The sequence below is a fragment of the Strix uralensis genome, chromosome 17, assembly GCF_047716275.1.
Source record: "Strix uralensis isolate ZFMK-TIS-50842 chromosome 17, bStrUra1, whole genome shotgun sequence".
Taxonomy (NCBI): Eukaryota; Metazoa; Chordata; class Aves; order Strigiformes; family Strigidae; genus Strix; species Strix uralensis.
Window position 1 is genome coordinate 8846174 of NC_133988.1, and position 18421 is coordinate 8864594.

The window sequence follows — 18421 nt, forward strand, 5'->3', positions numbered from 1 at the left end:
TCAAGTAAGTGGCAGCAGTAAATGAGTGATAGCATACTCTTGCGTACAGTAAGATTTCCCAGGGTGATAAAGGTGCAGCTGAAACCAGAATTTTATAATGGGTCTTCTGCAGTTTCTTAATCACAGAAGCTGGAATGTCTGTTTGCCCCCCAGCATTTGAGAAATCCAAACTAGAGTCAACCAAGCATTTTATTATCAGGCATGATACTGTTGATGGCCACTGTGAAGACATTGCAGGGTGACAGGATGGTTCTTCTGGCATAAAACTTAAGACCAGTAGTCTTCTCCACTTCTTCCCTATACATGGGTATTTCAACACATCACTTTGTAACTTTACCCAATCCAACCTCAGTTTGACCTTCATCAAAATCTCACCTGTGTTCCCAGTCTTGGTACTCTCTCTCATCTTGTTCTGCGTGCCTGACACACTCCCCAAATTAGTTTCAAGATCACTACTCTTTCCTCCTTCAAATCCCTCCTCAAAACCCACAAGGTGTTCACTAAAACATAGCCAGCTGTTAATGACTAATAAAGACCAACTCAGTGTAACTAACATTCAGATTACAAGAAAATATCGACTACAGTAAGATTAACTAAGGTGAAAAAAAGTTCAGAACCTTTGCCACATTGAGAGCAGCATGCACCAATTTTACAAGGATGTTTCTGAACATTTCATTCATTACTGATAAATTTTCAGCATGCCTGCCACAATTTGAAAAAAACCTGAGTCTTAGTCAGTGCTAGGGCAGTAACTAGTTCCTTGTCAAGTCTACTGAACTGTACTATCTCTTGTAGCATTGGCTAGTAATACGTATTACACAAAGGAGTCATCTTAGGAGAAAGCTTGTGGCAGCCATGGTGCAATCAGCAAACACCTGGCCATCACCATCCACTGTACATCTAAAGTTCCTTGCATCTGGAGACACGTCGCTTTGGTCCTACCCAAACAACAACAAAAAGCAGCAACTCCAAGTGACATGCAACCAAATGAAAACCTTACACCATGAGACAGACTTCTAACAATTCTATTTGTTTTGTTCTCAACGTCCTGTACAAGGTAAAGCAGGCTGGAAACATTTTCTGAGAGGAAAGCTACAGTTCACCTTTACATTAATTCACCCACTCTAAGCTTGCTTTAACCAAAGGTTTTACACACCCTTAAAGGATGGCTCTGCAATCTCAAAAACCAGTACCCAACCACCATTCCCAAGTGAGGTCATTGGCTTCAATCTTCTAGACACTTACGGGTGAACAGAACCTGTATTCTGTAGAAAATGTAACAGTAATTATACTGGTTTCATGAAATTTGGAATATTTTCCGCAATTTTTAAATTTATTTATACCACCATTCAGGTAAAGGCTAACCATCACCTATCAACTCAAATAGCACCTTAGTGCTGAAATAGTTCTGAACCCAAAACATTCTCTCACACGCAGATTAGAGCATCTAACTTTTCCTCAACATGAGGAAGTGATTTTTGTAGTTACAAGCTGGTAAAATAAGTAGCATAAAATAAGAGTTACACTCAAAGTTTATGGGTGGGTTAAACAAAAGAAGGAAAAAGTACCATCTAAGTCCCCTTCAACACAAACAAATTACTAGCACATTAAAAACAGTCCTGTTGAATAAAGTCTGACAATGTCATTAAAACTAGATATTGGGGAAAAACCTAAAAGCACTGGCTGATGTAATGGGAATGACAATTTTCATTAGGACTGCAGAAACCACATCTTACCAAGACAGTAATGAATTAAAATTAATGAGAAAGAGACACGGGAAGTTCAGAACAAAGAGCCAGAGCCTCAGCAAACCACATTACTTCAGCACTAACAGTTGTCTAAGATCAACCAAGGTGCATTATTTTTCACTGAATAGTTCAAAGGTTAAAAACTCGATGGCAAGATTTTGTTTGCAAAGACGAATCTAAAGCCCATCCCCTTTTCTATAGGGGCTGGCAGAGATATGCTCACAGGAGATGACAGCGATATTTTACCATATGGGACTTTTCAAAGAAAATCTCCAAACAAAATTTCTGTTTTCTTAGTTAATCCAAACTGATTTGGTTGTGAGACTTGCCGAAAACTACTATTAAAAAAATGTTATGTACTTAACCCTTTATTGATATCGAACAGTGAGGATCTTACTTTACTACACCACAAAATAAATCTGCCAAGCATCCAGTCTGACACAAAGGACAATATGCTTGATAGCACATGATGTGCAACACCTGATACCTGTTCAGCTTTACATTGAACTAAAGTTATAATTCCTTTTTATAGCAAAGATGATATTATTTCAAAGACACACTGGCTTTCCTCTAAGCTTATGAATGCAAAGAAACTTGAAAATGGTTGTTCCACTGTTTTCATTAGGGAGAAAACTCTTTTTGTGAAGCTAAACTTAAAATCTGCTGCTGGTCATTGCTCTTTCTGTTAACAGTTTACTAGCACACTACTTCACTTTCTCTGTGAAATTAATTCTAGGATATTTTGCAAACACCTGCTTAGTTTAATCATCAATTCAATGTTGCTCCTCTACACAGGTATGTAGTAACTCAGTATCTTTTCTAAAGACTTTGTGAATAATCAAATTCCAGTTACAGCAGTGATCTTTTGCCATCTATTGCAAATTCAAATGGAAATACTACATGCCAATTCCTTTTATATATTAGCTGTGTTGTAACTGCAGCATTCAATCCATGGCTTTCAGTCCTCCAATAGCAGAAACAAACCTACTCTACAAAGCCTGATCTCCCACAACTTTGCCCCGCAGCTCAGCAGTTGCATCTGTTTATAAAGGTGTCAATCTCTACCCTTTTCTTTAGATGAAGACCCTGTGCAATCTGTACATGCATACACTTACCATTGCTTTGTAGCTCAGGTATATTAGGCACCTAACATATACATCTTTTGGAGTCCTTAAGGGCAGTGGGAATACTATATAATATTTAAAGTTTATTGGTTCCATATTGAACCAAAAAAAATAAATCTCAAAAGCTTATCATTTCAGAATTCTCACAAAAGCAGAAGGCAAAGCACTAGTAAAAGACAGAAAGACGTTAGAAAACTAGACAGGCAGAATCAAATAAAGGTCAAGAAAGCCATTTCACTGATCTGGAATGTAACAGTAGTTACTCAGCAAGGCAACACAGGCTCATAACAGTTACCGACAAAACTTTTGGACTGAAACCTTTAAATTACATTAAAAAGTATCAAAATGAGATTATTTTTGCCTCAAACATTTTGACTGGTTCAAAAAATCTGCTAGAAAAGCAAAAAGAGCATTGTGTCTGCTTTTATTGGCTTATCCATACAAGCAGAAAATTACACATTCCAAAAGATAAACAAAACTCTTCATAGAAACACAATGTAAATTTTTTCAAAGGGCCTACACTAAGAGATAATAGCTTACCAGACTCAAACTATGTCCCACTGTCAGTAAATATTTTTAACATTATTCATAAAATCCTACTAAAATTCCACAACGTGCTTACAAAAATTAAGGAAATATCTGCTGTAATTCAGGCTACAATTAGTTAACAATAGCAACTGCTTTTAACTAACTCTACAAGCTGACTTTCTTCAATCAGTATTGTAACTGGCACATCTGCGGACAGGAAATCCTCAACACTACTAAGTTTCCCAGCCTATTATCTGAGACACCTGGTGTGGGTGTGTTGATACAGAGCAAAACAATGAATCATATCGACTGCACATCAATTAACCAGCTTTAACTGTTAATGTGTTTAATCGTTAAGGGTGGAGTGCCAATTTGAACACTTAAAAAAAAAAAAGGCAACACAAAACCCCCAAACCCTCAAACTGTTTTGTAGTTTCTAAATATGGATTGTAACTCAAATCTATGACAAAAATTATAATACATGTAGTTCCACTGTATCTAAATAGCGAGTGGAGTCACAATTCAACTGAGTTGCAATAGTATATCATGCAACCTTTTTCCATTATAATTAATGCTAAACTGAGATTTTTTTCTTGTTATTTCAATTAAATAGATCTTTTTTGCATGTTTGACAAAAGTAAACAAATTGACTTGATATTTCACAGGTGTGACTCCACCTTGTGTACTTTTACCATAAAGCTTGAGAAAAACCAAATATGGCATTTAGAAACCCACTTTTTGAAGCATTTTCATCTCACCATGAATATTATTCTACAGTTTTCAGGACTGTCACATCTCCAGATAGCATGACCTTTTGTACTCTTGGCAAGAATTAGTGTCTTTGATTGGTTCTGGTGAGCATAATCCATTATTACAGGCTGTTTCCAGAATTTATAGAAGCCCACTGCACTTCTAAGAGAACAGTAATTACAGTAAGCGAAAGAAAATGTTACAACACACAACTTGCTCTCTGTTTAGGGTAATTAGGAAGATACAAAGCTGACTTAACCAGGGGAAAGGAACAAGAAGTCAACAGATTTAGCCCATTCGGCAAAATACAAAATGCTGTAAATGATTTGTTCGCGTTTCCAGTAATGAATCTATTCTGTGACCACAAGAATTTAACTTTATCTGTTATCAACAAATGAAAGAGTAACACTTCCCCGCTACTCAAAAACAGTGATGTCAGATAAAAAGAACAGCATAAAAATGAAGTCATTCAAGGAATTACTAAAGCTGCTAGTAAAATGGATTGTTCTTCTGCATCAAAACAGATTTCTTGTGCAGCAAGATTAAGCTTATTTATTTACTTTGTTCACCAGATATCATCCACTTGCCAAACATCACTACTACCTTTAGCCATCCATTATTTATCTAGAATTACAGATATTCACAAATCTTTAAAAGAACAGAAGACAAGAGGTCTCCTATTCCGGTGGGCTTGCGGTCCATCTGAACCAATAGAAGAACTGAAGGACCACTCATAACAGCAAACGAGCAGCTTAGGGAGGCAATGCAGAAAGGAGTATTTTTGTTTCTGTGGACTGGAACCTTGTACCATACATCATTTAGTGTGTTAATCCTTACAAGAAGTAGCATTTGACTCAAAGGAGGCAAAAAACAGATTTAATACTGATTTCTGGTCATTATGTCATTTGTCACAAAGTTATCTCAAACTGATTTACTCTGACATCATATGTCACTTTTGAGGGGTCTGAGATACATGAAAGTTCCTAATCAGGTTTCAAAAAGCTCTAAAGTTCCAAGGTTCCCTGCAACGAGCTCAGATTTTTAGGGACAATTATTTCTCTTTCTCCAAATTGCATGATGGCTGCAGTAACAAGCTTAAGCAGCACAGTTTAGAAAAATTCCTAGAAGAAATGGTAGCCTTTTGAACAGGATAAATAGGAACTTGCAGTGAATAGCTTCATGAATATGTCAGAGTATGGACTTAGGGAATACTACCTGTGCCACAGACGTTGCTGGAATTGATGCTCTCACCCTCTAGTAAATGTGAGGAAGACTACATGGTCTTCCATTTATTGCAGCTCATGCAAAAGTAGTTACCACAGATTTCTTCCATTCACTGTAACTTTCACGTGTTTTTAGACTGCAAGTGAACAAGTCAGGCATGCAAAAAAAGAATTTAAAAACTATCAATGTTTAGGTCACTAAATATTTAATATAAAAAAAGGGAGGGGGGCTGTTTGGCCCCATACAACATGATGAGGGGACTTAATTTTCAGAATGGAAAGCATTGCAAATGAATGTTAAGATAATCAAATTTACCTACTGCCCACATCACTGTGTCAAAGGAATCGGTTTCTTCTGTGCCCAGGTCAGTGTTTTTCCAGGTGACTTGCAATCTGTTGCTCTCCAATTTTTCAACTTTGGTTGGGAAACATCTCTTTAAAAATTTTGTGCCATAAGATTCCATGTGCTCAGTTACTAAAGACGCCATTTGCTGTTGAGTAGGGGGGGAAAAAAAGGTTTACTCTTAAGATATATTACCTTTCTAATGCAAAGCCCTCCTTCAGCTGTCTTCATGAATATCCAGTAAATACACTGTGCATTTCAAGCATTCTTTGTCACTTAATTACTACGCATTGTCAACACATGATAATTTATTGAGCCACCATGACCTGCAACTCCATTCCAAGAGGCATCTACATCTGAATATTCAAATTACTTTCAAAAAAGTAAAATAGTGTATGAATAGAATGATTGTTTTTAAATCATTTGTTGCTTATACAAAAATAGCATCTAGAGTATATTCAATTTAACATTACCATAATTACCATTTTCTGGCAGCTTCTTGAGAATTAAATACTTTCATAAAGCTAAGGAAGAAAAATATTTCCCTTTGCCATGACACCTGCCATTTCTCTGCAATGATGATGAATCACTAAGGTTTCCTGTAAAGTTCTACTACAAAACGGAAATAATGCTTTTGTCCTAAGAGCCTGTTTGAAATAATGCCACACCACAGTCAAGTAGTAAAGTGTCCCACTGACAGGTTTATCCAAAGATTTCATTGCTCTTGACTGCAGTAATTCAGGTTGCACTTTGTCAAAGAATATTTTTTTACTTAAAGAATAGTATCACAAAACCACTCACACAGAATAACTGCATGCAAGATCTCAGCTTACAAAACTTTATTTTCAAAGCTGATATTAACCAATATGATGGCAACAGCAGGGTTATATCTCTTCAGTGTTTCTAACTAACAGCTAACTAACCAGTTTCCATCAGACTCAGTGTGGGTACAGACTGAACATAATTATTTTACCTCTATTAGTACTTTCTTAACTTTGAAATGTCCATTGTGCTCTTCCTGTCTACAAAGGACTAAATTCTCAGAGAAAGCCCTACTGTAAGTGTTTTATAAAGTGCCACACACACATTCTTAACACTATTCCCGGCTCAGATCTCATGCTGTTACAAGTGTAGTTTTCTTCAATGATGAGTGCAAATCCCAAGACACATTCTTATACAATGTTCTGCAAACTCTGATACACATACCACCAGTTTTAAGGAAGCCACTTCAAAGTGGGAGTGGCTGGCATGCAACCAGGAGCTGTCACTACCTGCAGTGTTACTTGTCACTGCTGCTATTCTAACAGCAATACTCCCTTCTCAAAAACTGCGCTGTTAGACATGAAAATAATTTTCCTACACACTCTATGTGCAAAGAAGTTCTTAAAAAAAAGTCCATAGTTCTATCACTCTTTCATCAACTTTGACCCGTAAATGTTTTCATGTTTTGTACTATTGCAATTAATCATTAAAAAAAATCCTAATTCATGATACCAGGAATAATTAAGTTAATGTGCATTCATTCCCATTCTGAAAACACTATTTTCAAGTGATTAACATGACACAGTCTTCATTCTCAAGGCTGACATTTTCCAAAGTTATTTGCCTAAGAAAAAATTTGTTGTAAACTTCAAAGAAAAAGTTCACTGCACATGTGAGTGAAAACCCAGAAGTCTCTCACTGTTTTAAGAACACTACAGAAACTTTCCCTCAAAGTAGTGTTATCATCAAATCTTGCAGGGACAGAAGATTCACAGTCACCTTTAACATACTCTCCCTACAGATCTAGGCACCAAAAGGACCTGTAGAACAGAGGCTATAAACTAACGCCTTTACTGGATCCAGTAACTTGTCTTTAACCTAAATCTGCTATACTACCTTATACTTTTTACAAAAATCCTACATAAAACCTTTTGTTGTTGTTGCCCTTTCTCATTGCTATTTCTAATTGCTTTTACTCTTTATACAGGAATGGGTTTCTGGCCAAAACTGTTTTCTGTTCTGTCAGCACAATCATGACCACTTATACTTTTAAATAAAACTCATCCATATCTTTCCCAATTTTGAAACACATTTTTTTCTTCCTTAACTTTCCCTGACTGAAAGTTTTTGCCTTTAATTTTCTCCAGCTTAGGGTTGATAATTTCACTGAAATCACTACATTTTTTTTTACCTAGTTATAACTGCCACTGTTTTGAAAGTGGTAAGGTCAAGATTTTCAATTCCTATTGTCATTACAAACTTTCAGCTTAGTGATTTATTTATATTCATCATAATGAGCTCCACATTGAACTACTTCATGTTAAGTCTAGTAATTTATTTTAAAAATCATTATCTGTAACCCCTAGAAAAGCATTATTTTAAAGAGACTGTCTAATGTTTTAAGCAGTGGCATAAATCCCTTCCCTGCTTCCCAACCTTTTCAATCTTGTTTTCAATTAAGTGGGAGGAAAAAACAAGATTTACTTTTCTAAGTACAGTACCAAGAGACATGATAGGAAAACAAGAGCTAATATTTATTTAGTTTCTCTTCAGAAAGCACATACTAGGAAATGCTTGGAGAAGCCAATAACATTTTTTCTTTAGGAGACAAAAATAATCAAATATACTTTTTAATATATTTGATATATAAGGAGATGTAAAATACTCTGTACTCACCTGATCAAACCCACGAAGTGGGATACTTCTCATCATGACTGTAGTGTCCAATCCAATGCCTGTTAGAAAACCAGCACACTCAAGCGAAACATCTGGTGAAGCCTCAGTTAAGGAAATATAAACTATAATTTCATATAAATGCAATATAAAAGGGTAGTATTCAAGTGAGCTTTTTACCTAGAGATATCAAGTTCTCCTCACACAAACAACATCTTTAGCTTGCTTTTGTTACATAGAATAAAAGTCCAAAGCCTTAGAATATTTTTCTCACAGATAACATTGTTTTTAAGATCCTGAGAATTTATCCTCAGCTGACCTTAATTCCCATGATGCTATTGCATAGAAAACTATTACTGTTCTATTACCAACTCAACTAGAGGGCATGAGCAAAGGAATTCTGAAAACTCAGCTTTCATAGGAAAGACAGCTACGCTGCTTATAATCATAAATCACCACAGTTTTTTTAAAGGATACAGCTGGCTCCAACAACCAACCTGTTACATAACAAGAAAAAAAGAATAAAGCAGTGGAATGAGCTTGTGCATATTTCTGCACCATCAAAAGAGGTTTTTTTAAGTATGTATAGTTACAAAATTACAGGTTTGAGGAGTGGATCTGATGTCGTTAGATGGGTAGAAAGAGCGTGGCTTGTCAACTCCAACAAAGACAACGCTATATCATACAGGCTTATTTTATTAACAGAATAAAAAAAGAACAGGCTTATAAGACACAAGAAATTCTTTTTATATTGTAAAAAGACATTTAAATGCATACTCTGAAAGACAAAGTGAAGAAACCCATGAAAAACTCAGAGAAACTATCAAGGTTAAGAGGCATCACAGATAGGTCAGTTGTGTACTATGATATACTTCCATTGGAAACATCTGGAGTGGACACTGACAGATCTTCCCCCAGTGTCTATTGCTACTGATGCCTCATCTTTACATGATGTCTTGGCATCCTTGCCTCTGAGGCAGTAGACAACACAGAGACATGCAGCAGTCTTCTTGTAACTCGAGTATATCTCAAAATTTCTAGAGGTATCCTAATTACTATATATATATTTAATTATTTTTAAGAAAACAACACAATCAGAAGTTAAGCATCTTTGAAATTCATCATCTTCCTATCAAGTAGATTCCAATCCCCAACACAAAATTTTATTCATTGCTAAATTTCATTTTGATTTATAACCATCTGCTTATTAATCATGTTATTTTTCCAAATGCCAAATATTTGCCCTTCCTATCTTCAAAAATTTGTGCACACAGTTATCGAAAATCCATTTAATAGGTTTACCTAGAGTAGTATTTACCAAATACATCCATTTTAGACCTTAAATATAACTCCAGCTCCCCTCAATTCACATATTTCACACCATTTCAACCAAGAATATCACTAAAACTGTCCATCAACACTTTTAATTTATGAGCTGTAGCAGCTCTGCAGCACAGCAGTTTCCGTGCTTGTCCCCAGGTGCCCTACACTCGGAGCAGTCCTCTCTCTTCTGACCACATCCTCAGTTCCCTACGTCTGCTGGGTACACAAAAGGCAGAACACTCAGTCACTGTTCCGCAAGTAAAAGTGGGTCCAACTGGTCAGTCACTGACACTCAGCTGCTGGACAGGCTGCACTCATGTTCCTTGGCTGTTCATGTGTTACGTGGACTTTTTGAAATATCACAGTTTGGAGATGCACCCCACATAATACTTCCACTTACAACAAAGTCTTTTGTTAAGTTTTTGAATTAGGAAAAAAAGCATCATTAGGGAACATAATTTCTAGTTACTATGAGAACAAGTGTAGAATGTTCTGACTGTGATTTTCATCTATGGAAACACATGCTTTATAAAGAACTTTCATCCTCGTGCTTTATTAAGAACTTTTCATCAAAAAACAGCAACACAAAACCACAACACTTGGAGCCCACCTGAATAGTTGACACATTTTTTCTGTTTATTTTGGGCATTGTTTTAAAAGCAGGTCTCTCTCATACTGTTATGTTCAAAAGTTAAAAAAAATAACTTTGGATTTTTTGGATATGGAAGAAGTAGTTTGCTAATTGCATTTTGGAAAGTATTTACTTGAATGTAGAAATTTACTTTAAAAACTCAAAATACAAAGTCACATAATCACAGTTTAAAGAGGTTATTTAAAGTTAGGAGGATAAGCAAGGAAGCATAAGCATAAGTCACAGAACCTTATCATATTCTTTTACCCATATCCAACCTTGTTTGACTGTTTGGAGGAAGTTAAGAACCCTAAGCAACAAAACAAAACTATTTTGATAAAACATGCTCTGAACAGGTGAAAATTCAAAGTTGTCAGATCACAGGAAGGAACACATTTGAAATATCAACCTGTGGCCTATACATCCCACAATGTTTCGTATTCTACATTTTGCCTGATTCCTGGCTGAAGTAGCATACGCTAACATGGTGCTTCACCAAATAAACATAAACCCTTAAATCCATGGAAAAACACACACAAACTGAAGGCTAACACAAAGTAGTGCATGCACTGCACTCTCTATAAGGAGGTATCATTCATCACTTTTAACTGAAATTTACAAAGCAGTGATTCTCTGTCCATGCTGTTATCAGGAAAACTACTGGTGTACACACTTACAGAAATGTGTTTCACAGGAGGACATCAAGAACCTTAGAAAATTAAAACGTTTTATATGTGAACATATATGGCAACTGAAAACAAATGTTAGAGGCATGATGGAGCTCTGCTGACAGCAAATTTGGTTTATCTTTTTAGCCCTGCCACTGCCTAGCCACATATGCCTAGGAAAGTTATTCTTCCACAATACTGCAAGAGAGAAACAAGTCCAATACTTGGAAAGTTCTTCATACATAGTCTATCCTATGCTAAGAAAGCAGAGCAAAAAAAGTAGGTGCAACACTGACTTGTGGCCTGTACTTTACCAATCTGTGCCATCTTCTAGTTATAACAGAGATGCTTTTAAACTTCTGAAAAGTGCAGATGTGGGGCTGCTGCTCTGTAAACCCCCGGAATTGCAGAGTCAGTACAACACATGTTTTCTCACAAAAGACCCTAGATAACATCTATCTATCCTATAATAAAAACATACAACTTCTGAAGGTGTACAGAGAACAGGTTGAGCTAAAGGGATTAAAATCTGGTAGTCTGGGTTTTATGTTTGGCAAACAATTTAACATAGTGGGCATCTGATTCATCTGTGAATGGATGATCACTCCCTCTTTTAGCATGTAGTTCCTGGGAAGTGCTGCAAAAAGCCAGACACTACCCATAAAGAAATATCTACTGGAGAGTCACTGGGATTATAATGAGAATATCTGTAATTTGGGCATATGTTTGCTCTTCTTTTTCATTAGATGAAAAATAGATGCCAGCTGGCGCTCATTCACAGTATCAGCACATTATTCACAATTCATTCTACAAAGTGGAGTGTTTCTGGGCATTGTCAGTGTCTAATAGAAAAGTTAAGAAAGCAGAACCTAACCTCATTCACACCTGCTCAATCTCTCACTCATTCTGAACATATTTTCAAGGCATCTTTTCTAATTCACTCTGCCAAAACCCTTCATCTCAGTAGCAAGAATTTCTTCACAATGTTTGTATATCTAAGGGACTTTTAAGTTGGTTAACGGTTTGCTTTTTTTAAAAAATATGAATAACTGCAGGACTGACAGTTCTATAACCCCTAGGCATGTAATTTGTAGCTGAGATACGTACATTTGGAGAGGGAGAAAAGAAAGAATAAGTACAACACAGCTCAGACTAAAAACAAAAGGTGTTAAACTGAACCTTGGGAACATTTATAATAGAAACAAATTCAACAGAAACAAACCTTTAACAGCTCCCTCCTTCATTTGCTAGGACACAGCCTGATAAAGCACAGAAATGCTACTGTAGCCCCTGCAGGCTTATTTTGACTAAATCTCAGGAATGCAACATATAAACACTAGACTCCCACATTACACTGTTACAACTTGCATTAGCAGCAACTGGACAAAAGCCACATTTTCACAGAAACATCTTACGGGAATAAATCTTATGTTTAGGTTTTGTGGGGAGTTTGGTGTTTGGGTTTTTTTTAAAAAAACCCAATTTCCTCGCATAAATCATGCTCTCAAAATTCAAGAGGTGACTGATATACTACAAACAATGCCAAATTTACTTTCCTTTTTGAACTGTACCAAGGACCCTTCTTTATCTATTTGATGTTTAGCTTAACACAGTGCAATTCTTATATCAGAGAGTCACAGCCATGAACGGCAGCTCTGTTTTCTTTCAAAACACCAGTATCATAGTTTCAAGTCTCTTTTTCTTAAATATACTTTGCTTTTTCTAGAATTGTTCAATAGAGAAAAGAAAAAAAATAGTATTATCTGAATTCCATGCTAGCAAATGTGCATTTCCTATCACAATTATTTGCATCAGGAAATTGCTCTGTAGTGCAATGTTGACTCAGAATCTTACCATGCTATGTGCTGTAAAAAACAGACTATGGCATTTTAGTATTTCCATTAAAGTAAATCTTTTAGTATTTCAGTTAAACAATAGCTCCCAAAGCATAAGAAAAAGTAACCCAATTGTCTCATCACATTTTCTTTTGTTATCAAAACTGACACCACTTAAGAGAACATCAAATTATGTTGGTGTTTCTTTCCTACTTGAAGAGCAATTTCACATACACCCGTAGCAAATAGGGACAGTACAGCCTTTGTTTAAGTTTATGCTGCCCTCTTGTGACCACCATGCATAATTGCTACGGCAAACAAGTCACCTTAAGCTAAAATGGTGAAAATCCACATTTAATTTGATTTTAGAAGGTAATTTCATAAGAGGGGGAGGAGGGGAAATCTATTACTTACTAATGAAGGTTGGTAGTGTGATGCTGATGCACAGCAAAATAAATTCTCAGAAAGAAAACAGGACAGAAAAAACGGTGTATAAAAGGCAATTTTGAACATTTTTCACTTTGCCATAAAGAAAAAGTACAAATGTCAGCATCTATTAAATCCATGGTAAGGTAACTTACGTTTTTCCAGGAGATTTTTTTAACCAGAATAGATCATCACTTGTAATTCCATACTCCAGTGCACCCGCAATCTATGAACACACAGGTAAGATCTTGAATCTACAATGCAAATCCTGGCAGCAAAAAAAGCTAATAGCAACTTGGGCTGTATTAGCTGAAGTATAGCCAGTAGACCAAGGGCAATGCATCTGGGGTTGCTCAGATATATTATCCAGTCTTTGTCTTTGGAGATTTTCAAAACCTGACTGTAAAAAGCGCTGAGCAACACGATCTGACCTCACAGCTGATTCAATAGCTGACCCCCAACCTCCTTGAGCAAGAGGTTGAACTAGACGACCTCTAGAGATCCCTTCCAACCCAAATTATCTTACAGCTCTAAGCAACATCTACATACTAAATTGATGCACATTGTTTTCTATGGAAATGTTTTTCTGAAAAGCCTGTGCTTTATATAAAACATAATTTTTCATGACACAAGTACAAAGATCTCTTGTGTTACTTTATATTTACATTATTTATCCTCCAAACATTCATTTTCTGCAACAAAATCAGTAAAGCCATTGGAGTTGCTAGATGGCAAGGGTAACTTACGTGCGTAGGATATTTTGGTCTTCCTCCAGTAGCAATGACAATATTTTCTGCAGTAACAATAGTCTACAAACAAAAATACAAAATCAAAATTAAGCATTTGAAATCCTTTTGCCTTAGATTTTATCTATGTACAAATGAGTGATAAATGAGAAAGCTGGCACTACCATCTGCTATTTATATGACATAATAATCAGCAATGCATTTAAAAAGGATAGAGATAAAATACATGCAGCAGTTTCTCCTACATATTCTCTATCAGTTTTAGTTTTAATATTAAGCTTACAATCATTCCTATACTGGACAAGATTCTGATGACTATTTGGAAGCAACAGTTGTGCACAAATGTCAGTTTCTTAAAATAAATTTTTTCTTAGGGCAAAACACACAGAGATCACAGCAAGTGAATTCTGTGTCTAAGGCCTGGAATTAAGCTACCTCAAAAGCAGTGTGTTTTTAGAAAATGCTAGGCATCTACCCTCAAAACTTTTGCTCTCTCAAGCTGATATTAACCAGTAGCATTACATAATTACTCTCAAAAAGGTGTTAAAAAATGCATGTTCAGTCTCATGTTAAATATGCAGAAATGGCCACCATTCTGTTACGTGACCCAGTTGCTTGAAGCTGTGCATTCAGTATAACTGCCTCCCACACACAATTTTCTATTAGAAAGCTAATTACCCTTACAGTTCATCTGAGGGAGGAAAACATCTCAGACTGATCTAACGCTCAGAGCAATAAGGAGATGTTGGTCCTCTTTACATCTCTGTAAGCATCTATCAAAGCAAGATGACTCTGACCAGAAAAACCAAAATATCTTTTGTCTCAGCATTTCCATCTGCAGAAAAAAAGTAATAGCATCTAACCAACAGATTAAAGGCTATGGACTCAGTAGGCAACAGTCAAATTTATAAACATCTTCTCTGGGTGGAAAACGAAATCTCCCTCACCAAAACAATACTGAATCCCTAAAGCAATTTGCAAAACTACAATCTAGCTCCCAGTTGAGTTGAAAATCAACACATGAAGACCTAAAATGTTTGAAGCGAATGATACTGCAGAAATCACACAGCAGCTCACCTCTTTACCTGCTTTTGTTAAACCACGGATTGTATATGGATCAGAAAAACTCCCTTTCATGTTGAAATATTTCACCTTCCTGTTTAGAAGAAAACAGCAATATCAATGCGCACTTAATAAAGGATGGGAATGAAATACAATCAGCTACATTTTCTGTATCTGAAATGCTAAAAAGGATAGCAAAGAGGCATAGAAAAGTAAAACGAAGAAAGCATTTCATTTCATAGAATTGTTTGCAGCTCTGCCACATAATTTAAGTCACAGTTAACTCCTCTATACAGCAGAGTACCTAACCTTGTAACATGCTTTGGGATCAGGTTATTGACCTCTTCAAATGGTACATTTTCCACTAGATATAGCATTACTATTACTATCTATAACATTTCTAATACAATGGTCATTTGAGAGCATATAGAAGTGACTCGGCAGGAGTCACAAGGCTAGTACCTGTTAAATTATCTATTAATTCTCTATAAAACGAACTGCATGCTGAAAAACTTGGAAGCATTTCTGCACTGAAAGCAAAAAAATCAGCTGCTCTAGTATAGTGTTATCATTGGGCTTGTACGGCATATAAATTTTGGTGGCCAAGCTTGAAATTATCTTGAGAAACCCTGACTACTTCATATTAAAGCAAAACCTCCCCAGATTAAAGAGAGCATTCCCTGATCACTATGCTGTTAGAAAGCTTTCACGTATGGACAGTTTCAATCACTATTTCCCAGAAAAGAAAAGGAAGGGAAAAAAATCACTTACATTGGCAAGGGCATTTACGGTCCTGAGCAGAAAGGACTTACAAACTCAAAATACTAGCTCTAATGAGAAACTCCAAATGCAATTCAGCAATTCTACAAGAAGAGCTCCTTGACTATGGGAAGAAAGATGAACTTCAAAGTCTTATTTACTTGTCTTGTAGTTGTACTCTGTGTCCCCAGTTCAAGGATTTCACATAATTCTGAACAGCTTGTGCCATCAGAGACCTATCACAAAACAAGAAACTGAACATGAAGTCATCACGTGTCAAATTCAGATTATGCAACTCAAAGAGACAGGCAATTGCTAGAATTTAGGAATGTTCTACAGTGCTTTTTGTTATAAAAGTAAATTACCAAGTCCAAATCAACGTATCTGCCCTGATAAACCAGTAAATACAGTTTTGTGCTTTAAACAAGAAGCAGTCTAAAAAGCTTCATGCAAAATTCACTTCCCTAACGGTCCCTAAATAAACACCAACTGGGAAAAGTTGTTACACACTTGCAGCACATAGGAGTGGATATGGGCAATAATCTTTACCAGGTATGATGAACAGGTTGGGCTATATTCCAGCCATAGTGTTGGGCATCTTTAAGGGCACTCCCTAAAAGGGCTGCTTGATGCATAAGCTTTTTAGGAATGCAGCCAACATTCACACAAGTTCCACCAAGTCCCCATTTGGTTCCTTGAGGAAAAAAAAAAAAAGAAAAAAAAATGTAAATGCATCAGGTTAGTATAACAATGCAATTAAGTTACTTAGAGAATTAGGTTGTTCATGCAATTAGTTAAAAATTTCTGAAACAACACGCAGTTTACCATCTCCAGAGTTTCCAACTCCGCTTACAGTCATTTGTTTTGATAAAAACCTTCTCTATATATTTTTCTTCTAAAATTCAAATTATCTCAACATGTTCCTCAGAGGTCTGAAGATCCAGTTACTACACATTCACATTTGCTTATTTGCAGATCTTACTTTACATATCGTACATGAAAAGCCTCAGCACGATGTGATTCATAATTTTTAGAAATTGTAAATGACATTTTTACAGAGAAAATATTCTCACATATTAAAGTCCAAAGTCTACTACAAGCGATAGCATCAAACACTGCTACCAAATTAATGTGCAGGGGAAGCATAGCTGGGACATCATTGGAAGGAATGAGCAGTACAGCAAGCTGGGCTTAAGGACATTTACTACAAGCAAAGCAGGCAGTGTGGCTTTGGCAACTTTGCTGCCTGGAGCAATCTGCTCACCTAGAGAACTGTTTTATACACATGTCCAAATATTATCGGAGTATTTCTCTTCCATACCTTGTGGAGAAGGTTCCACATAATCCAAAACAGCTACTTTCCTTCCAAACTGAGCAGCTTTAAACAAAAAGCAAGACAAGGTATTTAGAGGAGGGAAAGACACACAAACCTAAAATTTTTAGTAGCACAGGTACAGATAAAGAGTACAGGAGATGATGGCTGGTGGATTTTACTGTCCAACTCAAGATGCCGGACTAGGGACCCAGGAGGCCTATGTAGTCAGCAGGTTCTCCAGAAGGCACTTAATAACCCAGACTAGAGCCTTCAGCTTTCACTGACCCTAAAAATGCAATTTGACCCCAAATGAGATGTTTAAGAACCTTGTGGGTTGTTGAGCACATTGCATTGAGTTACAGAGGGGCAAGGTTCTCCTCAGCAGTTAAACAGTTCTTGGAAACAGTCTAAAGGGACTGTTGTTTTAACACATAAATAAGAAACAGTATAATTTTGAAAATACAGTATCTATGGAGGCACTCAGAGTATTTTACAATAACAGTGAAATAAAAGCTTATTAGATTTCCCCGTGGCAAAAGAAATATTTTTTAAAAGGTTAATAGGAAAGTCAAACAAGATCACCCCACCCAAGGGTGTGAATTAATTTACAGATTAACTGTATGGAGCTGAGTTAATCATTAATGTGCAGGGGCTGAAGTATACTATGTTTCTTAAAAAGCTTTAGCATTATCAGTAACACTTTTCTTAGTTTCCATAAACACCACTTAAGCTAAAACAAAACTTTTATTAGTTATTTATACACACAAACCTTCTTTTGCACAAGCAAGGCCTCCAGACCCTCCACCAATTACCAGAAGATCATACTCATTCTTTCCTGTGAAGAGGACGTGAAAAAAATAAGAAACAGGCAAGGAAGATGGGAGAGGTATATAAGAAGGTAAATATCAAAGAGTACGTTATTTTTTACAATTGGTTATTGCTGATTCGGGTTTTCTTTACTAGAGTACCGTGTTTTTTCAGTGTCCCAAAGCATTCTCCAAAAATCGGCAAACTATCTAGTCTGGTTTTGTGAATGAAATACAGAAAATACAGCAATCCAAAAGAAGTGCATAAATAGATGAGACTTTAACATAATGTTCCAAGCAGCTCTTTCTGCATGATTAGACAGTTGCAACCGGGATCCGGTACGGGTTTTGTGTCTCTGCATTATGACAGCAAGTTCTACACAGTGTTTTTTCAGCAGGATCACCTTATCGGACTCACAAAGCTTCAGCTGCAATGTAAGGCTTGCAGGGGGGTGGCGGGGCCGTCACAGGGAAGCTGG

General features: G+C 36.4%; 1 protein-coding gene across 8 annotated transcripts in view; it reads right to left on the reverse strand.

Moving 5' to 3' along the window:
• TXNRD2 (thioredoxin reductase 2) overlaps nt 1–18421 on the reverse strand; it is a 37740-nt gene that overhangs the window by 18541 nt on the left and 778 nt on the right. For 5 of the 8 annotated variants that reach the window (XR_012631331.1, XM_074887429.1, XM_074887428.1 and 2 more), the window contains exons 2-11: nt 17906–17971; nt 17143–17199; nt 16371–16515; nt 15983–16057; nt 15078–15156; nt 14001–14063; nt 13410–13480; nt 8849–8868; nt 8375–8466; nt 5690–5864 (exon numbers count right to left, since the gene is read on the reverse strand). Coding sequence is in view for 6 of the 8 variants with exons in the window: in XM_074887429.1 (XP_074743530.1) it covers nt 5690–5864; nt 8375–8466; nt 8849–8868; nt 13410–13480; nt 14001–14063; nt 15078–15156; nt 15983–16057; nt 16371–16515; nt 17143–17199; nt 17906–17971 (843 nt within the window). In the remaining 2 variants the exon portion in view is untranslated. Of the gene's footprint in view, nt 1–5689; nt 5865–8374; nt 8467–8848; nt 8869–13409; nt 13481–14000; nt 14064–15077; nt 15157–15982; nt 16058–16370; nt 16516–17085; nt 17200–17905; nt 17972–18421 lie in introns of all 8 variants that reach the window. The other 3 variants (XR_012631332.1, XM_074887433.1, XM_074887431.1) reach the window with 2 other exon arrangements.